This window comes from Zalophus californianus, chromosome 12 (genome assembly GCF_009762305.2).
Source record: "Zalophus californianus isolate mZalCal1 chromosome 12, mZalCal1.pri.v2, whole genome shotgun sequence".
NCBI classification, from domain to species: Eukaryota; Metazoa; Chordata; class Mammalia; order Carnivora; family Otariidae; genus Zalophus; species Zalophus californianus.
The window spans coordinates 35,080,292-35,104,638 of NC_045606.1; the positions used below are offsets into that span (position 1 = coordinate 35,080,292).

The 24,347-nt window shown below is 36.3% G+C and overlaps 1 protein-coding gene across 1 annotated transcript in view; it reads left to right on the plus strand.

The window, feature by feature from the left end:
• ANKIB1 (ankyrin repeat and IBR domain containing 1) overlaps window positions 1–24,347 on the plus strand; it is a 143,487-nt gene that overhangs the window by 57,503 nt on the left and 61,637 nt on the right. Inside the window, 2 exon segments of the mRNA XM_027573148.2 lie at window positions 5,764–6,064; window positions 17,432–17,614. Coding sequence (XP_027428949.2) covers window positions 5,764–6,064; window positions 17,432–17,614 — 484 coding nt within the window.

The window sequence follows — 24,347 nt, forward strand, 5'->3', positions numbered from 1 at the left end:
TGGGGAGCCTGCTGTTCCTTCTGCCTGCCTTTCCCCCTGCTTGGGTGTGCTCTCTCTCTCTCTCTGACAAATAAAAAAATCTTTAAAAAAATAAAATGGAAATTATAATACTTAGATTTTACAGAGTAGCTTCTTTTGCTTCTTTGGAAATGAAAGAGGCCTGCCTTATACTATAAATAAAATATAAAACCTTCATTAGAACATACATTAATATCAAGCTTTAAGAAGTAATAGAGTTCCTAATTCTTGATTTCTGTTTTTTGACTCTTATATTTTAGGAGTTATTAAGTTCTTTTAATGGGTTAAATGGATTTAAAGGATTGAAATTCTCCTGTCCTTCCCTTCCTTGCCTGTAAACTCCATAAGGACAGGGACTTAATTTGTTTTCTTCACAATATGCCTAAGTTTTAGAATAGTACCTGCCAAATAACAACTGCAGTACTTGTTGCATGAAAGGGAAGATTTAAAAGGAAGTGAAGGTATATGTATGTGTTAATACTGAGAGAATAAGAGTGTTGATAGCAAGAAATTGAGGCTGTGGCAGAGCAGACTTATTTTGGAGGGAGCTCAGTTGAATATGAGATGATAGTGGAATATGCAAGAGAAAGGGGCCTATAAGGAGTAAGAATATGGTCTAGAGGTCAGATGAGAACTCAGACAGGCTGATAGAGCATTAACAATTATCACAGAGGTAATAATAGAAGACCTTTAAGAGAATCATGATTCCACCACCATTGTCTATAATTTGGATTCTGTTAATACTTTATAGTTTACAAAGTATATTCATAGAAACCATTGAAAGATAGATGGCTATGAGAATAGATTTGCTCTCTAAAAGGAGGGCATATGTATGAAGAGGAAAATGGATTCAGAACTGAATTTTCTTCCAGTAAAGGGGTTAGGAAGTGGAGCTGTTACCATGGGTAAAGAGAAGTTGTGCTAAAAAAAAAGAGGTATTTGAGAAGGTGTGTACTTATGGAAACCAAGGTAATAGAAAGGTCAGGATATAAATGGATAGTCAGCGGTTCCCGAGTAGCTTAGTTGGTTACGTGTCTGCCTTCGGCTCAGGTCATGATCCTGGGGTCCTGGGATCAAGCCCCGCATCGGGCTCCCTGCTCAGTGGGGCGTCTGCTTATCTCCCTCTCCTTCTACACCTCCTCTCCCCCACCCCGCCCCGGCTTGTCGCTCGCTCTATCTGAAGTAAATGAAATCTTAAAAAAAAAAAAAGTGAAAAGTTAACTATTTCAAGCTAAAAGCAAAAGTTAAGGACAATGATGATGAATTTAGCTCTTAGGAAATTCCTGGGGATGTGAAGAGTGCCATTTCAGTGCTGTGATAAGATAAGCATAGATCATTTTGAAGTGGAGATTACAGAAGAAATAGAGGTAGCAGTGATAAACTGGCCATTTGGGAATTAACAGTAAAGAATCTAGAAAAACAAATGGCTCCTGGATAGGTCAGTAGGGTCAAATGAAAGGGATTATTTTCCAAGCTAATGTTTTTCTTACTCCATCTTTCTACTAGTTATCTTCTGTCCCTATTCCAAAATTAATCTATGCAAGTAGTAAAATACACTTCATAATTACCGACATAGTAACAGAGAGGGGCCTATCTAAAACTTACATATCAACTAGTTATTATTCTATTATGCATTCATGTACATTAAGGAAGACTCTACTTTTGATATTAAATAGGTGATAGAAAAGAAGTAATATGAATCAATAAAATTAGAATATCCAACTTTTATAGTTTTAGCACAAAATGTTTATGCAGGTGTGGTATTATGTCTAATAAATTTAAGAATCTTTCCTGAGTAAATATGTATAAAGAAGCTATTTTAATATTTTAACTGAGAATAATAAACTTTTTGTTTCATTAATCAGAGTCTGGCAGATTGGATATGAGAACATATGCAAAATTATCTATCTCTTCTTGGGGAGGATCTGGAAATGTTTAATATGTGAAAGAGAGAGCTCTCTCTGTATCAACATCTTTCCAACTTGCATTAAATCCTTTGGTGTAAAGGACCCGAGATCTCCTGAACAAACTGAAAGAGAATAAATGATCTATTGAAAATGGGAACAGGAAGGGCTGGATAAAAGTGGTTTACACAGGATCTTACAGAATCTGAATTAATTTTAATAATTTCCTAAATTAAATTTTTAAGAAAATGAAATCATTTTTGTTAATTTAATGCCTCCTAGGAAAGGTTTTAATTTTGAACACATTTTTAGAGTATGATTTTAATTTTAGTTATCCACTACAATCCCACTATAATTCAACCATTATAAATACATACTATCAACAGTTGTTGACATGGGGAAAATATTGTATGTTTTCCTTTTTTTTTTTTTAACTATTAAGCAACATTATGGTCATATAAGCAAACAAAATTACCCATGTTCCTGCCTCCTTTAAACAACTGTTTGAATTATTCTGTGTTCCCTTCTAGTTTGAGCTGTAAACATTCATGGACTTTGTAATGACTTTTAATTTTTTATTTTATAGATATACTATGATTTGTTTCCCATTTCTCCTATAAACCAGACATTTAAGTGATTCCAAATTTTTTTATTCAAAGTAACACCATATTGAATGTCATTGTTCCTATAGATTTTTATTTCTTTTTTTTAAGATTTATTTATTTTAGAGAGAGTTTGTGCGTGTGTGTGTGTGTGCAAGGGGGGGAGAGGCAGAGGGAGAGGGGGAGAGAGAATCTCCAGCAGACTCCCTGCTGAGGGAGGAGCCCGACATGGGCCTCAGTCCAATAACCCTGGGATTATGACCTGAGCCAAAGTCAAGAGTTGGACACTTAACCAACTGAGCCACCCAGGCACCCCCAAAATTTTTATTTCTTTTAAGTTACTTCTTTTAGGATAAATTCTCAAAAGTAGGTTTACCTGGTCAAAGGATATGAACCATGTATTATTAGTTGTTAAGGAGCTATTTATTATGCCCAAGATCACATAAAGAGTGACAGAATTAGGATATGAGCCTGGCAGTCTATACTAGATGCCATGTTCTTGATCATTCTACTACACTGCTGGCTTGAGAGATCTAGAGTGCTATCTTGAGAGAGCCCCAGTGCTGTCACCAATCTAGATCATAAGAGTAAGGTGTATTCAGTTCATCTTGTCCAAGTTATAGCAAGAAATTGGTGTATCTGACAGTATGTTGAGGATTTTAGAAAGAACAGAATATAGATCCTGCCTTAGAAACCTATGAACTAAGTGGTAGAAGGAAACAGATATGTAAGAAAGTAACTGTGATACAGTGTAATGAGTTATATAATTATGATGCTCTATGAAGACAAAGAAGGGAGTGGCCAAACTGGAGGGGGAAACATAGTGTAAAGAGACTTCTATATAGTACTGGGTTTGTTTAGATAGTCTCAGTCAGTTTCTAGGAAACCAAACAGCAGAGCAAGCAATGAAGAGCCTACACATGTACGTGGCAATCAGAAGGCCATAAAGGCTATGTTGGGTTGTAGAGAAAATATGTACAATTAGGGCTTTCTGAGGAAATTTTACTGAAACTTGAGACCTGGGCTAAAAGAGAAGCTTTGGAAGTTAAACAGTGACTGAATAGAGATTGAAAACTCCAGAGAGATTTACCTCCCAAGAGATAGATAAGTTTACATCTGAAGGGTTATGAGGAGTGAGTAAGACTTGAGACCATGGAGACATTCCCTAAATCGTAAAACTCAGAGATGCTAGTCTTTTCATCTCCCTAGAGATATAGTTTACATTTCAAAGGTAAGAACCCAGGATCTTCCCTAGGATCTTTTGTTTACACTCCAGAGGGGAGGAGTCTGCTATATAATCCTTCCAGAATCTTATTTTCAGGGCTCCTGGCTATGTTAACTTGCTATTGCTGCTGTGACAAATTACCACAAACTTAAAGACTTAATACAAATTTTATTATATTGAAGCTCTAAAGATTAGAAGTTTGAAGTGTTCCTACTGGACTAAACTCAAGGTGTTAGCAGGGCTACGTTCCTTCTGGAGGTTCTAGGGTAGAATCCCTTCCCTTTCCTTTTCCAGCTTCCTAAAGCTGCCTGCACTTCTTGGCTTGTGGGTCCTTCCTCCATTTTTTAAAAGAAACAGCTTAGCTTCCTTCCATCTTCCAATCTCTCTTTGACTTTTGACCCTCCTATCTTCCTCTTAAAAGGAAGGACTTGTGATTACATTGGGCCCACTTGGTTAATCCAGGCTCATTTCACATGTCAAGAACCTTAACTTAATCACACGTGCAAAGTCCTTTTACTGTATAAGGTAACATGTTCATGGGTTCCAGGGATAAAGACATGGATCTTTTTGGGGTGGAGGCATTATTCTGCGTACCATACTCACCTGTAGTGCAGATGCCAGTACACAGAATGATGTCTGATCTGGCTTTAATTGCAATTTCTGGTGGGAAGAGTTGAGGTATGAGGAACTGACCTAGTTATTATAAGTAATAATTTATTTGTTTCTGCTTCAGAGACCTCATGTCTAGTTTCAGGACAGTTCAAATCAATGTAGTGCTAAAAACCTAATAGCCTGGTTTTGGAGGACCCTACTGATAAGAACAGGAAAAAATCTAGAGTTTTGTCTGGGACTTTCTGCCTTAGGACCTCTTCCTCAACCTTTTTCTCATAAAAGATTTCCAGCTTGGCTAACTCATTCAAATTAAAGAGTCTATCCTAGTTCCTTTATGGTCAGTTTTTTATGTCAGACCCATATGTCTAAGTTAAAACTAACCTAAACTCAATCCATATGTACCTAGGGGTTAGAGTTTGGCTCTGCTGCCTTCCCATTGCTGTTCTGTACTTAGGCATAGAAATGCAAATGATACCAGCCCTCCACAGTAAATGTAGGCACTCATCTTCAGACATGGGGCTTATATTCCTATTCCTCAACTTGTATTTGTGTGTTTTCTAGTATAGACTGACTGTATTATAGCAGGGGTTTTTGGTTTTTTTTTTTTTTTCAACTCATTTTCCAGTATCTTATTATAGCCACTGAGTTGGCTGAACTATTAATCCTGTGATCCTAGGTCAAGGATGTATTAGGGAGTTGGGCCTAACTGTCAGATCTAGGTTTGGCATTAGTTAAGGGAGCTCACCTAGACCTATCATTGGTAAAGGCTACCACTTTGGAATTAGATCTTGGTCTTCTAGAACTGACCACAACTTACTCCCCTCAAAAAGTATTACACTGTGTAAATAGTGCTGGCCAATGACTTTCAGGTAGAAAAATTTATTTCTAGATTTAAAAATTAGTCCTAGACTTATGCACTACTTCCTGTCTTATATTAATTGTCACCATCTTTATTAAGTAAAGATGTAACTAAGAGAAATAGAGCAGAACAATAAAGAAAAGAAGATAAAAGCTGGTGTGGAATGTTTGATAATGTACCCTCAGACATTCATGTCATTGACATATGAGTCTCACGTGGCCCTTCCTGTTCCTTTCCTCCCTCTGCCCCTTCCTTTTTTCTTCACTTCTCTGTTTTTCTTCCCTTTTCTTTTCTCTTCTGTCCCTCTTCTTTTATTAGCAAATACCATAAAGATATTCAGCTTTCTTTTTCTTAGTATTTTGTTCTAGAATGGAGTTTTTTATAACTGTACGAATTAGTCATTCATCTTATTTTGAAACACAACTTCAATAGACATTTTATTAACAACTTAGAAGTAGAGTTTATTTTTTAAATTTATCTTCTGTGTGTTCTTATTTCAAGACAAGGAGACTCTGGTTTTCATTTTTTCCTTTACCATTTTAGGACTTTTCTTTTTGGTAGAGATGGAAATCCAAATAAACGGAATGTGCACAATGAAACATCTATGCATTTGTTATGTATGGGACCTCAAATTATGATATCTGAAGGAGCCCTTCATCCTCGCTTAGCACGGCCCGCAGAAGATGATTTCAGAAGAGCAGATTGTCTGCAGATGATCTTAAAATGGAAAGGAGCAAAACTTGACCAAGGAGAATATGAGAGAGCAGCTATTGATGCCGTTGATAACAAAAAAAACACACCCCTGCACTATGCTGCTGCCTCAGGCATGAAAACCTGTGTCGAGGTAAAACTTTGTTTTTTAGTGTTCTTCATTCTGTAAAATTTGTGTCTTGGTAATACGTAATAATCAGAGTTTTCTTTGCTTGTCTTAACCGTTACTTTAGTCCTTTCTGTCCTCTTTGTGGTTCTAAAAGAATCTGGATCGCTTTTATTAAATAAAGTCATTCTTGGGGAAAGATTAAAAAGAAACCCATAGTTAAACAGTCCACCTTGGGGAAAAATGGAATCAAGAGCAATTAAAAATTGGCTAACATTCCTGAAGATAACAGTCATCAATTAAACACTTGTCACTTAGAGTAAGGGTTTTAGTAGAGATATGTTCTACTTTTTGGCTGATTTGTAGAAGCCAGTTTATACATATTGGGTATGGCAAATCTTAGCAAGTGGGACTTACAGCCATGCTACCTGGAATTGATCAGTTCCCTGAGCAAGGGATAAGTATTAATGAATATATTTATTTTGGTCTTTTAAAACTTTGTAATTTAAAATGTGCTGGTTTTTCTGTTTAGTCTGCATTAATGTTAAGGTTAATGCATTTGAATTTTTCCATTTATATATTTCATATATAACAATAGGCTTAGATAAAATCAGCCATATAATACAGGATCTTAACTAAACTAAGAAATCCTTACTCTTCATGTTATCATCAGTACATACAACAGAGTGGATTTTTTTCAACTACATTCATATCAATCTATACTTACTCATAGAAGTTCTTTCTTATAAATATATTAAAGCGTGAGTGGGGAGCATTATAGAGTGGATCACAGAGTATCTATGTTACCAAAACTGTAGACTTTGATGGAAGAGCAGTGATCCTAATCAGATTAAAATATGTATCTGAAAATTTAATATTTCTTTAATGTTACTCATATATATTTTATACTTCTAAGTTGATAAATATACTAGACATATGAATGTCTTTCATTTACTCGTTTTAAAAGATTACAACCACTTAGGGGAGCCTGGGTGGTTCAGTCGTTAAGCGTCTGCCTTCGGCTCAGGTCATGATCCCAGGGTCCTTGGATCGAGCCCCGCATCGGGCTCCCTGCTCCACGGGAAGCCTGTTTCTCTCTTTCCTACTCCCCCTGCTTGTGTTCCCTCTGTCGCTGTGTCTCTCTCTGTCAAATAAATAAATAAATCTTTAAAAAAAATAAAATAAATAAAAAATAAAAGATTATAGCCCCTTAGAGGATTTCTTTAGTGTATCTGAAGTGACAGTTCTTTTTATTTTAAAAATCCTTCTGATCTTATCTTTAGTTTATTGCTATTATTTGTGATACTGGTTAATCTTTTAGAATCGTAGTCATATTATCTCTTAAGGTTGTGTCACCTTTGCCCACTAGTAAGTTAGTGACAGTCATTAACTTAAAACTATTTTTTTAAGCAATGCTTTCTAACATTGATTTACAGTGTGATAGAAGGATGTCCTAGGATTGGGGAGTACGGGGTGCCTATCGGTAGAATTCCTAAGGCTTTTTACACAAATCTTTTTGTATATTCTATGCTCACCTCCTGTGAAAGAATTTCTGCTGAAGTGGTTATTGATGGGGTTGCATCATATTTCTCAAATGAGTTAGAGTAGAAAATAGCTTATTCTTGATAGTAGTAATAATAGTAATAATTTTCTTATTTTGCTGCTTTAATATTTTGCTTCCAAAAATTCTCCATAAGCATTGCTTTAGTACTTGTTGATTTTGAAATATGTTTACAGTGACATGCTTATTAAATTGTTCCCAAAAATTGAGTGCAGTGTTTTTACCGGTATTATTTTTTGCTCAGTGAAGGAAATTAGTGCTAGGTTTATTCTGAATTGACAGGCCTGATGATTTGCTTTGTGTGAATGAATGTGTGTATATGTTTTAACTGTTTGGTCTGTCAGCATATCACATTTATAAACCACACCATTTGGTAACTTTTCTTTTTTCTGTATTCAGAGGAGCTCTTTCACTTAATGAAACATCCCAAATAGAGCCCTATAAATACCTTAGTTGCGTTTATTCTAGTTTTCCTCAACAAATTCCAGCATATCCTTTTACCTATATAAAGTATAAAGTTATCTTTAATCTCTTACGTATACTTGACTATACACTTACCCAGCCTTAGGCCTTGATTGACTTTTGATAATGTTTACTCTTCATTAAACTAGAAGAGTTTTCCTTGGAAATGGACTTTAATTAATTTCCTGAGGTCTTAGTGTGTTTCCTAATACTAGTGCATAAAATAAATGCATTGAAATTTAGAACCTAATAACTGCACTTCTTACAGTGTTAGTTTATAGGTATCTTCATGTGGTATCATACTCCTTGAGTTAAAGAGTGTTATCAGGTATTTATTAATTTTTTCATAAAGCTAAGAGATGATAATATGGTAAAAAGGGTACTGGTTTCTAGTCTTGGTCTTCACCGTGACTATCTACTAAAGCTCTTTGAGATTATCAGTTCCAGCCATCCAAAAGAAAACTATCTCCAAAAGACCTCTTTTAACACTAATTTTCTGTTGATCTTTGATTGCTATAAAATATATCCCATTTTCAGTGTATAGGCTTTAAGGCTAGATTGATTACTTTATTCCATAGTTAAGGCCTACCTGTTTTGTTTTTTTTGTTTCTACTCTTATATCTGTGGAAATATGCCTTCTCTAGTTGTTCAAAATGTTTTTCTCTGTATGTTTATTTAAAGACAGACTTGGTAAACCCATCGGTGACAATTTTCATATGTACATTTAATAATTTAAACAGTACTGTGGAACACAATTACTACAAGGAGAAGGGGAAGTTTTAAAGTTAATATTTCACTTCTATGGTTCTAACTTTAAAACTTCCCCTTCTCCTTGTAGTAATTGTGTTCCATAGTAAGCTAACGGTACATATCACACACACACACACACACACACACACACACACACACACACACACACACACACACACACACGCACACAATATATATGTATATAACATAGCAAAAACCTCTTAATTATGAAGTTCTTCTGGAAACTTCCAGGTGTGAAGGCATCAGTAGCTTCATATAGGTTATTGCAGTAGAATGTCTGGCCCTGAAGTTCCTTGTGTTATATTGCTGCCTAGTTGACTTCCTTGTATTGATATTCCAAGAGTCTGTCAAATTCAACATACCAAAAACTACTCAGTCTTTCTATCGTCTAGCTCCTCCTCGTGACTGCCTCTTTTCTATTACTGATGCCATCAGTTTACCTATATCTAATCTTGATACCTGGATTTACCTTGGCCTGGTTTTTGTCTTTTTTTTTGTCTTTTTGCATCAAACTCATGCCACTCATTTGCATAATAGAGCTCTTCCTTTTCTCTTTTGGCCAGCCCTCCTATTTATCTCTATTGACCACTCTCTAACACCAAGTGCTGATGTTGAATCCTCACTTTGGTGTATAAGCGTCTGCCTTGGGCTCAGGTCATGATCCCAGAGTCCCAGGATCAAGCCCCACATCGGGCTCCCTGCTCGGCGGGAAACCTGCTTCTGCCTCCCCCCTCACTGGTTGTGTTCCCTCTCTCACTGTGTCTCCCTCTGTCACATAAATAAATAAAATCTTAAAAAAAAAAAAAAACTTAAGTAGGAAAATCTGGCGTTTCACAAATATTAATGATTCAGAATTATTTAAGAGATAAAAGTAACACAGAGAGGAATGGGCTGCAATTGTTAGAAAGTTAAAAATGCTTATATGTTAAACATTTATTAAAGACAAACTATAAATTAAGCCTAATTCTAATTTTTTCATATTTGAAAGAATCATTCAAAGGTCTGCAAACTTTTTTCTGTGAAAGTCAAGTGGTAAATATTTTAGACAACTGCTCAACTTTGCCATTGTAGCCTGAAAGCAGCCATAGACAGTACGTAAACAATTGAGTATGGCAGTGTTCTGATAAAACTGTTTATGGATACTCCCACTTGACTTTCTTATCTCCACATATCATGAAATATTCTTTTGATTTTTCTTTCAACCATTTAAAAATGTAAAAGTAGTTCTAGTTCACCGACTACATAGGAACAGGCATCAGGCTAGACTTGGCCCACAGTTTGCACTGGACCCCTGTATTATGCAAAGAATTGGAAGAGGAAAGTAAAGATGACTCCACACTTCAGAAGCTTACTTTAAATATATAAAATAACATTTATGCAGCAAGTCCTATATGCTTTAATTATACAGACATTTTAAAAATGCTGTGTAATAGATGCCCAATGCATAAAAATGGAACTCTGTTAAAACAAATCTTACAAGAATTTAGTACAATAAATAATACACTTTTTTCTTAGTTGCTGAGTTTTTGTTTTTCTATTTCTTTGGAATACAGATGGACTTTGGTGAAGAATGGTGGGTTAGGTCTATTAGCATGGCCCAATTAAAATCCCAGTGATTTTTCTCCCTGTGGCCGACTTCCCTAAGAGCCAGCCTCGTCATTAAGCCTCATTTTATTTATATTAGTCTTTTTCTGTCATAGTGATTCAATAAATGGTTGATGTGCAGAGGTTCTTGCTTTTGATAGTGTTTCATTCTTTGTGAAAAGCATTTTTTAAAATGAGCATTATCTTAGATATTTCCTGTGCACCCCTGTCCTAGTTGCTTATTCAAAGCTTTCAGTGTAGCTGCTTATTGTCAGATCAAATAGAGGTCACTAGAAAACTAAAGGTGGTAAGTCACTTTTCCCTTTTTCAGCCATAAGGCCTATTTGACACTTTGGCAGCTCTCAGAGCATTTCACACTTCGATGAAAAGCCATAAAAACCATTCACAGGTCAGGCTGAAGAGTTTTACTTAATTATATTGTGTTTTTAGCACCTGGAGTTTTAAAACTGAAAAGAATACAGAAGTTGTAGTCCCAGCTCAACAACTTAGTAACTTTGCCTATCTGAGCCTCAGTTTTCTAATATTTATTCAAGAAAGTTATGACTTCCTTATTGCCTGCAAAATATTAATGATGCTAAGGGCTATATTAATTATTTGGGCAATAAATGTTATAGGCATTGAAGGGAAAGGAAGACCATTTTAATTTTACTTATCCTGGAAGATTTCATGGGTACTAGTATGATTTGAGTGGGTAAGATTTCAGTATTTGGAGGAGAATACTTAAAATGTGCCCCTCAGACCTGCAGCATCAGTTACTCCTGGGAGCTTGTTATAAATATGAAATCTTGGGCCCAGCAGGCCTCCAGATTCCAAATCAGAACCTGTGGGGGTAGACTCCCAAAATGTTTTAAGCAAGTCCTTCTCGTTATTTGTTTACGTGTCAGAGTTTGAGAAGCATTGTCCTAGGTCTCAGATATATGCGGGTTAAAGTATTTTGCAGAAGAATGATAAGACAGATGACTTAAAATGAAGATAGAGGCCATACCAAGTAGAAAATACTAAATGTCAAAGTCAAGAATTTGGAATTTATTTATAGCAAATTGAGCCATTGAATATTTTTGATTGAAGAAGTACTATTATGAAAGCAAATATAGCAAGATTAGCCTAATGGTTGTTATGTACACTGGATTTGAATGAGGTACTTGTAAAACTGTTTCTTGAAGCCTTGCTACACAAAGGATGGTCCTCAGACTGGCATTGGCATCCATTATTCAGAAACTTCTTGGAAATGCACAATCTCAGGCCACATCCCAGACCAAATGAATCTGAATCTGTAGGTTTGTTTTTTTAAGATTTTATTTATTTATTTTGGAGAGAGAGAGCAGGGGGAGGAGCAGAGAGAGAGGGAGAAGCAGACTACCCACTGAGCAGGGAGCCTGATGTGGGGTTGAATCCCAGGACTCTGCAGTCATGACCAGATCCAAAATCTAGTTGGATGCTTAACCTCTGAGCCACCCAGGCACCCCCTGAATCTGTAGTTTAATAAGATCCCATGGTGATTCATATTCACATTAAGGTTTGAGAAGCCCTGGCTTAGAGCATAGTCAGTGGGACACCTACAATGGAATCATAACACTTTTTATAAAAAGTACATATATCTCATCCCCACCCTGCTTCCCCCCAATATGACTATCAGGCTACCCAGATGATTCTTACACAGTGCTGGAATAGTGGTTGTAAATATGGCTGCACAAAAAAAAAAAAAAAAAAAAATCCTGTAGTGTAGACCATATCTCAGATCAATAAAATTGGAATTTCTAAGGTTGGAGCTCAGACATTAGTATTTGAAACTTCAGATGATTCCAGTGGGCAGCCAAGGTTGAAAACCAATGTAGTAGAAGGAGTGATAGGCATGAGATTATTGCATGGTTCTGGTAGGAACTGATAAAGAGCCTCGATTTGTGTGGTGGTATTGGAAACGGAAAGAGTAAGGCAGATGCAAGGGACATTGTGAGGACCTGGTAGCATTTTGTGACTTGGTCAATTGATACAAGAAAGCAGGGGAGACTGAGGGTTAAAAGTGATGGAGGCTTTGGGGCTCCTGGGTGGCTCAGTCGTTAAGCGTCTGCCTTCCGCTCAGGCTCAGGTCATGATCCCAGGGTTTTGGGATCGAGCCCCACGTCAGGCTCCCTGCTCCACAGGAAGCCCTTCTCCCTGCTTGTGTTCCCTCTCTCGCTGTGTCTCTCTCTGTCAAATAAATAAATAAAATCTTAAAAAAAAAAGAAAAAATGATGGAGGCTTTAAGGGCGCCTGGCTGTTTCAGTTGGTAGAGCACAGAGCAGGTAGAGCACAGAGCACGTGACTCTTGACCTCAGGGTCATGAGTTCAAGCCCCTCATTAGGCCTAGAGCTTACTTAAAAAAGTAAAATGTGTGCATTTAAAAAAAATAATGGAGGCTGTCTTTAGGTGATATAATTGTTCTCTCACTGGTTTTTCACATTTTCTATAACAATCTGCTATCATTTGTAATTAGGGTAAAATAAATTATTTTTAAGTAGAATGAGCATGGTTTTGAACCTGGGTCACTTTAAAGCCTGCTGACAATTAACAGACATTTAAAAAGTGAGATGAGGTAAAGGAATTAGTTGAAAGGAAGGGAGACCGTATTGAGTTTTCATTTAGAAGGATGGAGATTGAGGTCTTAGATGAGCTGCATGAAATGGTGTTCAGGCTATTGAAAATTAGTACTAGTTGTTTGGGAGTAAAGAATATAGATTTAGGGGCGCCTGGGTGGCTCAGTTGGTTAAGCGACTGCCTTCGGCTCAGGTCATGATCCTGGAGTCCTGGGATCGAGTCCCACATCGGGCTCCCTGCTCAGCAGGGAGTCTGCTTCTCCCTCCGACCCTCTTCCCTCTCGTGCTCTCTGTCTCTCATTCTCTCTCTCTCAAATAAATAAATAAAATCTTTAAAAAAAAAAAAGAATATAGATTTAGAATTGAGTGTCTTCTGCATGGAGTTGGTAACTAAAAACAAGATAAGGTAGAGATGAGAAATTCAAGGAAAAGATTTTAGATTATAGAAAAATTAGAGTTAAAGTCACAGCACCCATTTGGAGAATGCCTGTGTTTAAAGCGACTGAAAAGAAATGGCCTATAAAGCAAATAGAAAAAGCAGAGAAGAGAACTGAGATAATACTATCAGGGATGCCAAGAGAAGATTTCAAGGGGAGGAGGTAATCAGTCATGTGACATGCTGCAAAGAGGTAAAGCAATTAGAAGAGTAAGAAAGGCTGTTGAATTTGAGAGTACTAATGATTTTCAGAAATACTGTTTTAGTGAGATGGTCAGGGTAGACGGCAGACTGCTGGGAGTAATTGAGTCTTTGGCTAAGGAAGTGGAGAGACAGTGGGTGTCAGTCACTAATTTGAAAAATGTGGCTGAGAAAGAAAGGAAAATATTAGGAAAGTAACTGGAAGGATAACAGAATTAAGATGAAGAACGCCTGTACCAGGAGCCCTTAGAAAGTCAGAGAGTGAAGATAGAGGGGTAATGGAGTGCTCAAGGTCACACAGGAAATAGAGATGATGAAATGGTAATTTTCAACTAGAACAGACTTCAGCAGTCATCTTGTTTTGTAACATCTTTTCTCAGGATTATATAAGCCTCATTTTATAGATGGACCTGTGTAAATTGAGACTTAAAGAAGTTAATTGATTTGTCCAGAGTCCCAGCTCTTTAGATTATGGATCAAAGGGGTGGAAGGGATTTGTCTTGCGTACTAGGGGCTGTCCTACCCCTCTTTCTCTGAGATTGGAAACAAAGTAAGGCAAAATAAATGAACAGATGTGTTGAGATAGTGATAATTGGATGTTTCTTTTAAGGTAGAACATTTTATGTACCACTGAGTGTGCCAGAGAGGCTAAAAATCACATTTGAATATTCAGTTCTCCTTCCTTTAAGAGAGTGAGGAAAGTGATAGTTAGAATGCTTTGGTTGAAGCATTTAAAAACTACCTCTTCAGAACCAGATGTAACTCCCTTATTATATAAAAGCAAAACACCTGACTTTTGCAGCCTCCGGTTCACTAATATCCCTACCTAATACATCTTTCACTTATTGGTGTTCCCAACTTCATGCCCCAAATGTCAGTAAGCTGAAGCCCTTTTTTTAAGTACTGCTCCAGTGTCAAGCACTACTGCCGTTAGCTAGCTTCTGTGCCCAAGGTACACAATGCTGATTTTCCTTTGCCGAAACAAATGCTGCAAACGTGGACCCTGCATTTCATCACCAGTTATGAGTTTCTCTCCAGGTGCCAGTTGCAGCAATGAGATACAGGTCTTTGTAGTCCCCTCATCTCCACTCCAGTCATTTGAGGACCCCTTTCAAAGACAGATTATCAATGAAGGCAAGAAATCTCACCCAAGTTCCAAGTATGTTCAACAGTGACTCTCAACAAGGACTTCTCACACATCCCCTCTTCACACACCCATTTTTTTTAAACGCCAAAGCATGCAGTCTATACTCCAGCATATCCTTTTAAGAAGGTTCCCCTTACCAATATTCCAGAATGGCACAACCTCTTAAATTTTGTTGTCTTTCCTTTTGTTAAAGACTAGGGCATTAAGTTAAAGATGATTTATCTTGTTCGCTAATATTTAGAATCTCTTCTGTGGTAATACCTGTTGTAAAGTAAATCAAATCATGGCTTTGAAAGCTTTCCCAGTGTGCATTTCAGAAATCATTTTCTACTAACTCTGAATAAAGAACCAGAAAATGAAGTTGGCTCTCCTAATTCCATAGTAGTCAGAAGCAAATAATTAATTCTCTTTTAGGATTGGATAAGCTGTGGAGCAAGCAGAAAGGCTAAAAACAGTAATAGACTCTGCTATAGGTATGGTAAGTCTGTGGACTTTCTACAAGTCCCCAGTATCTCAGTATGTTAGGTCATATAAGTATGTCCATTTCAACAGCAACATATGTAGTAGTCTAGGGTCACTGCTTATCAAGATTTTTTTTTTTTTAAGATTTTATTCCTTTATTTGAGAGAGAGCAGGGGGAGGGGCAGAGGGAGAGGGAGAAGCAGACTCCCCGCTGAGCAGGGAGCCCAACATGGGGCTCAATCCCAGGCCTCTGAGATCACAACCTGAGCCACAGGCAGACGCTTAACTGACTGACCCCTCAAATTTTCATGTGCATAAGAATCTCTTGAACATCAGAATCAGATTCTGATTCAGAGGCCTGGCGTGGGAGGGGTTTGGGTGGTTATGCTGAGATTCGGCATTTCTAACAAACTCCCAGGTAGTACTACCGATCCCCAGACTTTGACTGTCAGAGAGGTTCTAGGTGGTAAATAGCATCTAATATGACCTTGCCCTCAGGCTCTAGAATGTGGCTGCAACAGTGACTGCTTAGAGCTATGCCTAGCAAGTTTTTTTTTTGTAAAGGGCCAGATGTAAAGAGTAAATATTTTGCACTTTGTGGCCATTAGCCATATTCTTCTTGATTTGTTTCTATGCTTGCTTTTACAATTAAAAAAAAATTTTTTTTAACCGTTTAGCTCTGAGGTATACCCTCAGCCTTGAGCAAGAAGCTGAAGCCATATCCATTGGGCTTGTCAAATTAACCCATGGCTCTCAACCCTGACATTGATAGAAGTCCCTTATTTCATCAGGCCTCTTGGGATGACTATAGAGGAATCATAAGGATTCCAATTCCAAAAGCAATAAGGGAACTTTATAAGAAGAAGATCTCTCTGTTTATTGGAGGGAGGGGAGAAAATTATATGGAAGAAAACTACCTTTTTATTTGATGCCATAAAAAATGAAAACTAAAGCTATTCATATTTAGATCATAAGTAAGATCTGAGTAGAACTTTACCATGGACCCAGGATGCATGTGACCTATTTTAATTTATGTGATCAACCTATTCTGTGTGGCGGTACAATATCCAGTTATGGTTGTAAGAAATTGGTCCAACTTGTGTGTGAATCCCAGTTCTTCTGCTTAATAGGTGGGTAACTTTGGTCAAGTTACTTAACTTTTCTGAGACATCATAATGTCCCTGGGGTTGTTTATAAATAAGCATGTGTATTTGAAATACATAACATAGTGCTTGGAACTTAGAAGACAATAAATGGTGGCTGTTACTATGTTATTATGGTCATGACTGAATTCTATAAAAGAATCAGCTCCATGACTAATTGTCAGGATATTCTTTAAGGTAGATTATGTCCTAGATTTTGGTCCTCGTGGCATTTATGTCCTTCCTAATGTCTCTGCAGACATAATGGGGAAATTTGAACCGACAGCCTTTAGTAGCAACATATTTAACTTTGCAAAACCATCAGAAACCTCAGTAGTAACAAGTCAAGTCACTCTTCCATGTTTTGTTTTGTTTTTACTTTCATGTTTTTTTTTTTCTTTCATGTATTTTTAAGGTGAGATTTCTTTGGGCAAAATCCCACCTTTAAAAATTGAAAGATTGTTTGATATAGTGTCTTCCCAGCTTGGTTATTAGCGCTTATTCTCATCACTTATTTTGAGGAATGTTGGAAACAGTTTTGCTTCAGTGATTTGCTCATCCTAATTTCAGTTCAGTGTTGGACTGGATAATGAGGATACAAATGAAAACTTTTGTCTGCCATGTCAGGCATTCAGGCATTAGTGGTTAAAGTAACAGTATCAGCAGTGTTCTTGTTTAAGAAAATTTATAGAAATTTATAAAATCTAAAGCATTGATTAACCGTAAAATGTTTTTATTTTTAAGTAAAACTTTATTTTTTTGATTGGGCAGAATGTTTAAGTATTTCTTTTTAAAGTAATAAATTGGCTTTTGTTGTTATTGTTTTTAACCAAAGGAAATCATCCTAATACCAATAAACAAGAATTGCTGTCTTAAAATCAAAAGCCACTGGTATCTAAGTAATTTTTGTCATTGCAAGTACTTACTTTTATGTTTTTGTTGTGTTTCATTATATTGTTAATTTTTTCAAATATGTGGCATGAAATAACTTGTTTAAATCTGTGGTTGCAAGTTTTTGAAAAAATCTTTTTTAGCTTTTAGTAAAACATGGAGGAGACTTGTTTGCTGAGAATGAAAATAAAGACACTCCTTGTGATTGTGCTGAAAAGCAACACCACAAAGATTTGGCTCTCAATCTGGAATCACAAATGGTATTCTCACGAGATCCTGAAGCTGAAGAAATAGAAGCGGAATATGCTGCATTAGACAAACGAGAGGTACGGTTTTATTTTTTTTTTAATAAAAAAATTATATGGATTTTTTTCTTTTCATAAGTACTAATCTTATTTTATGGCTTTCATGTTAAATTTTATTTTTCTACTTTAAAATCCAGTTCATGTGGTCTTTGCAATGTGCTTAACACCCTGTCGTCTACATAGCCATGATATGAAAATACAGATAGAAAACCTAGAAATGGTAACTATCCTCTAACATATGTAAATATGTTTACTTATGTTTATTTATTTTTTTTAATTATTTGAGAGAGAACCCCACGCACAGGGTAGGGGGAGGGGCAGAGGGAGAGAGAAATTCAAGTAGACTCCGCACTGAGTGTGGCACCCTACACAGGGCTCAATCTCACGACCCTGAGATCAGACCTGAGCCAAAACCAAGAGTTGGACGCTTAAGTGCCACCAAGGCACCCCTGTTTACTTACATTTCAATAGAGAGGCTGGTGTGTGATATGAAGCCCTAACCATTCTTACTCTTCTAAAACTGCAGTCCCGTTTCTCAATCTTTCCCTGTCTTCTGCATTGCTCTTAACAGTAAACATGCTTTGGTAACTTTTATCTTAAAAAACAAAAACAACAAAACCATTTCTCCTTTGACCACTCTTCCCTAGTCCTGCCCCTCTCCCGCTTCAGTTGTAGCCCCCTATCTCGGATCTTCTGAGAAAAACAAAATTTAAGAGCTGTCTATATACATAACTGACTTCTTCACCTTCCATTCACTCTTCAGCCCACTGCAGTGTGACTTTCCTCCCTTCTATTGAGATGGAAGTGCATTTGTCATGGACATCAAGAGTCACCATGTTGCCAAATCCAGTAGGTACTTTTCTCTCCTCATCTTACTGGAATTCTTCGGCAGCACTTGACACAGCTGACCACTCGCTTCTTAGGGAAACATTGTTCCCTTAGCTTCCAGGACATTGTTCTTTGGTTTCTTTTAGGTCTTTCTTGTTTCAATAAATGGTACCTCCATACTGAGTTGCTCAAGCATAAATGGTCAAGCTTTCTCAATTCCTCACTTCTTATGTCCAAACAATCTGGGAATCTTGTCAGTTTTACCTCCAGAAGTATAATCTAGGTCCATTTACTCTTCCTGGTCTCTACTCCTACCTTCCAAGGCCCTCTCCATCTGAGTTTCCTAACTGGCCTCCTTCTTTCTGTTTTGGTCCCCTTAGAATCCATTTTGTATACATAAGCCAGAGAGACATTTTTAAACTTAAATTAGATCATATAAATCACTTAAATTACTTAGTGACTTTTCATTGTACTTAGAATAAAATTCAAATTATTTGCTCAGATACAAGACCTTATATAGTCTCACCACTACCTACCTCTCCAACATCATCTCAGATCTTTCTCCCCAGCTCATTTTGCTCTAATTATAGTACGTAGAGTACACTGAGGCTTTTGCATTTGCTGTTTCCTATATCAGAAATCTTCTCCCAGTTTTTCTCTCGGCTGGCTCAGTAGTTCTTCAGAGAGGCAATCTTGGACTAGTCTTTCACAAATAGGTCCCTCTCCTTCTATTATTCTTTACCATAATATCCTGTCTATTTTTTATAACACTTATCACATGCTATAATTATTTTATGTATTTATTTGCTTTTTACTTTTCTTTCCTATTAGATTATCAACTCCATGAGGGCCAGAATCATAACTGCCTTAATCAACAGAGTATTTTCAGTGTCTGACACAGTGGACATCCATAGAAGTATTAAGTAAATTATAAGACACAATAAATGTTTTCCTCCCAAAATTATTCTGGTTCCTCCGTGTTCAGTGCCAACTTGATTCTAAAAGGACTTATACTAACTATTGTTTCTATGTGTTCAGAAAATAATTGTATTGTTTGGGTTTTTTCCCCATGAATTCCCAACAGTTTTTGAACTTCTGTACTCCAGATTGTTAAAGGAACTGAGTTTCTTGGAATTCAGAAATTTATATTTCTTTACCCTTTGTGTTTCTCAGGTTAGGTTATTTTATGGGAATGCTTATTCAGATTAAGTACACATAGAAAAGGTGGCCGATGTCCTAAGCACTTTCACATGGTTGTTGAATCTACACGGTAATGGTCAATAGCAGTTATGCTCCCTTCTTTTTTTAAGTGAGGAAGATAAATCAGAAAGTAGTTGAATAATGTACCAGGATCAAAGTGAGCTAAACCTGATTCTTCTGACTTCTGTATTTGCTATACTGCCTACCTTTTCATAATCCATCATCTTGAGTCAGACATAAAAACTATTTTCTGTAATAATATAATAATTTAGTCAGAAGACAACAGTTGAACAATAATACTCTGGAAATAATGTGATGTGATTAAATTGAAAGACATTTGTGACTATATTCAGGCTTTTTTCTCAAAGATACTATCTTAACTTCTGAGTAAATCAGAAAATAATAGTATTCATTTTCAATAGATTGAAGATCTAAATGAACTTAATACAACTATAATAAACTATTAAGTTAAAAAAAAGTTACAGAATAGTTTGATACGAATTATATAGAAAAGACTAGTATGTATTGAGAGAAAATTGAAGTATACCAAAATGGTAACCATGGTTATAGATAATTTTTTTACCATTATTATTTTTTCTATTTGCATGCATTTCTTAAAAGTTATAATGAGCATTTATTGCTTAAAAAATGTAAAAAATTTCCTCCTTTCTGACTCTACCCCCACAGTGGTAACAGTTTCTTGTGTGTGCTACCAGATTTAAGCAAACATATGTGATAAAGAATTTTTAATGCAAAAGTAAGGTCATATAGTATATTGAGTTCTGCTAAAATATTTTTGATTTTTTTTTTAATTGAAGTATAGTTGACACACAGTGTTACATTAGTTTCGGTTCTACAAAATAGTGATTCAACAAGTTTGTATGTTGGGCTGTGCTCACGACAAAGATATGGTCACCATAAACTGCTACCATGTCACCACACAACGCTCTTACAGTATCATTGCCTTGATTCCCTGTGCTGTACCTTTTATTTCTGTGACTCACTCCATAACTGGAGGCCTGTTCCTCCCACTCCCCTTCACCCATTTTGCCCACCGCCCCCCCATCATCCCTCCTTCTGGCAAATACAGAGAATTAGTTCTCTGTATTTATGGGTGCTTTTCTGCTTTTTGTTCGTTTATTCATTTGGGGTTTTTTTTAGATTCCACATATAAGTGAAATCATGATATTTGTCTTTCTCTGTCAGACTTATTTCACTTAGCGTAATACCCTCTAGATCCATCAAAGTTGTTAAAAATTGCAAGAGCTTGTCCTTTTTTTACGGCTGAGTAATATTCCATCAGGTATGTATATGTACACCACATCTTTACCCATTCATCTGTCAGTGGGCACTTGGGTTGCTTCCGTATCTTGGCTATTGTAAGTAATGCTGTAGTAAACATAGGGGTGCCTATATCTTTTCAAATTAGTGTTTTTGAGTTCTTTAGGTAAATACCCAGTAGTGGAATTACTGGGTCATATGGTATTTCTATTTTTAATTTTTTGAGGAACCTCCATACTGTTTTCCACAGTGGCTGCACCAATTTACATTCCTACAAACAGTGCATGAGGGTTCCTTTTTCTCCACATCCTCACCAACTCTAAAATAGTTTTTCAACTTAACAATATATCATGAACATCTTTCCTAAGTCAGAACATATGATCTACATATTTCAACCATTTACCTATTAATTTAGATATTTTTTATTATTAAAAACAAGGCTAAAGTGAATATCTACTTGTTACATATATATCTTTATCCAGTTGTGTGATTATTGTGGTTTAAAACATGGATCTAAAGCCACACTGACTGGATTCATATCTTACCCCCATGACTGACTTATTATATGACCTTGAGTAGTTTACTCAGTCTCTCTGCTTCAGTTTCTTCTTCCTTAAAATGGAGATACTAATGGTCCCTACTTTGTAGAGTTGTAGTGATCCTTAAATGAGTTAATATATGTAAATACTTAGAACAGTACCTGGGTCCTTATGTGTGTTACCTAATGTATGCTATTATATTCATGATCATCATTATTGTTACTGGATGTATATACACATTTTAAAAGTATAGTCTCTATAAATTTGTAGAAATTGGTTTGATGGATCTTGAAATATATACATTTAAGACGCTGTTAAACTGTCCTAAAAGATTATATCAATTTATTTTCTTCTAGTAGCTTATTAAAGAATGTTAAAGAATATTAAATATTAAGAATATTAAGAATATATATGTTAAGAATATTAAATAATTTAAATATTAAAGAATTTCCTCCCATTTCTGCTAGCATTAGATATTATCATTGTTTTTATTTTTTGCTAGTTTAGACAAATGGTACCTATTTGAATTTATTTATGTGATTATTCTGTGAATTGATTATTTATTTGCTTTTTTCCCTATGGATTGTGTTTTCTTAATGCTTTCCAAGAAGACTTTGTGTATTTTTCTGTATCCCACATTTTTCACTTAGGATATTGACAGATGTAAATTTTTCTTCCTCTATGGCTTCTGAATTTTTTTTCATGTTAATATTATAATACATGCCCCTATATTTTTTCTAGTCTTCTAGTTTTGTTTTTATCCATATTAGATTTTTTTGGTCTATTATTTCAAAATGTAAAAAACAATACTTTTGTAGCTCCTTACACACAAATGTTTATAGCAGCACTTTTCATAATAACCAAAAGTTGAAGACAACCCAAATCTCTATCAACAAATGACTGGATAAATAAAATGTGTGGTATACATATACAGTGGTATATTACTCAGTCATGAAAAGGAAAGGAGTACTAACACATGCTACAATATGGGTCAATCTCAGAAACACTGTGCTATGTAAAAGAAGGCAGACACAAAAGGTCACATGTTAAGTAACTCCATTTATATGAAATATCCAGAATAGGTAAATCCATAGAGACAGAAAGGTAAATGGTGTTTGCCAGTGTCAGGGAGGAGGAGCGACTAGGGAGTGACTACTTAATGGGTGTGGGGTTTTATTTTGGGATGATAAGAATGGGAATTAGATACATGTGGTGGTTGTACAACACTGTTGAACTGAATTGTACATTTTAAAATTGGGTTTTTTTTTTTTAAAGATGTTATTTATTTGAGAGAGAGAGGGAAAGCACAAGTGGGGGTGGGGAGGCAGAGGGGGAGGGAGAAGTAGACTCCCCGCTGAGCAGGGAGCCCAACATGGGGCTCTATCCCAGGACCCTGAGCTCCTGACCTGAGCCAAAGGCAGATGCTTAAATGACTCAGCCACCTAGGCACCCCTAAAATTGTTATTTTTAAGTAATGTGTGTTTCATAACAATTTAAAAAAATAAAACCAAAAAACAATACTTTCTTTAAAATTCATTTTATACCTTCTGCTTTGACCCTGATCAACTTTTGGATTATTCTGCCTATGCTAATAGTTTTACATGGCCTGCTATGTAATTGTATTAGACTATATAATTAGGTAGTTTAAAAGATTCATATTCCCGAGGTGTCTATTTTAATTAAGTTTCTCAATTCAGTTAATGATCTGGACACTGTATAATATTGTATCTCTATAATTTCTTCTTGATGCATTTTAATTAAGTTCTTTCCTTCAGATTAGTTTATAAATGGATAAAATCTATTTTTCATCCCATCACTGAACAAAACTCTGAGTGACTGACTGCTCTGCCAGACAGTTTTGGGAGCTTGAGGATACAGTGAAGAACAAAGATAAGCCCCTGCCCTCTAGGTGCTTATGTTCTAGCATCGATATAGATGCCCACAAATAAGGTTAAAAAGTAAACACAATTTGTGAGAGCAGTAACTGCTATAAGGAAATAAAAACAAGGTGATGTGTTGGAGTGATGGCTGGGAAGAGTGTATTTAATTTACATAAACCTGTACAGGCAGAACAGAGAAACTAGTGAATGTTGGACCTAGTTGGGGTCAGGCTCTGTAGGAGTAGACTGTGTGACTGTATGTGGGTAAATGAAGGGAAGACAAACAATATGTTGCTATGAAAGCCATCGTAAGAATTCCCCCCTCCCAATTCCTCTCCCAGTTTATAACTCAGGAAGGCTCAGGCTCTTTTTCTTCCAGGGAACGCATATGGTGGACATGGCCTTAGCTGGCTTCCCTGGCGTGCAGGTCTAGCCTACTGTGTGAGAGCAGCTGCCTTCCTCTTAAATCAAACTACAGATCGGGGTGGACCAGGCCTTAAGTCCAGGGGAGAACAGCTGATTAAGAAGAAAAGAAACTGAAACAAAGGGAAAGGTCTGAGAATCCTAAGACTTTGTCTTCCAGGCTAAGCTCATGGATCAGCTAATGAGAGATTGATATTAGGAGGAATTGGAAATAATTCTCTTTGTTCCAAGTGCCTTTCACATCTTCTAAAATTAGAGCAATTACTAATACATTTGGGTAAATGAGTACCCATTTTCCTTTTTTTAACAATAAGTATGTTTGACCTATATAATTGGGGAAAGCCGTTTTCCTTGTGGAAAGAAATAAAAACAAATTCTTCTTTCATAAATACTTTGTCATAGTCTTTTCTGAAAGTTTTTGAAGATGCTCTCACTTTATACATGATAGTCAAAGAGGTACAGTTTGTATGTTGGGCTCTTTCACATTTTTTCAGTGACATTTTTTCAGTGGTATTTTGGTAGCAGAAGTATGCACTGATGCAAAAGAGGTACTTTTATTTGCTCTTACCTTTTTAAATTAGTTTCCGTTTTCTTTCTGTGTAT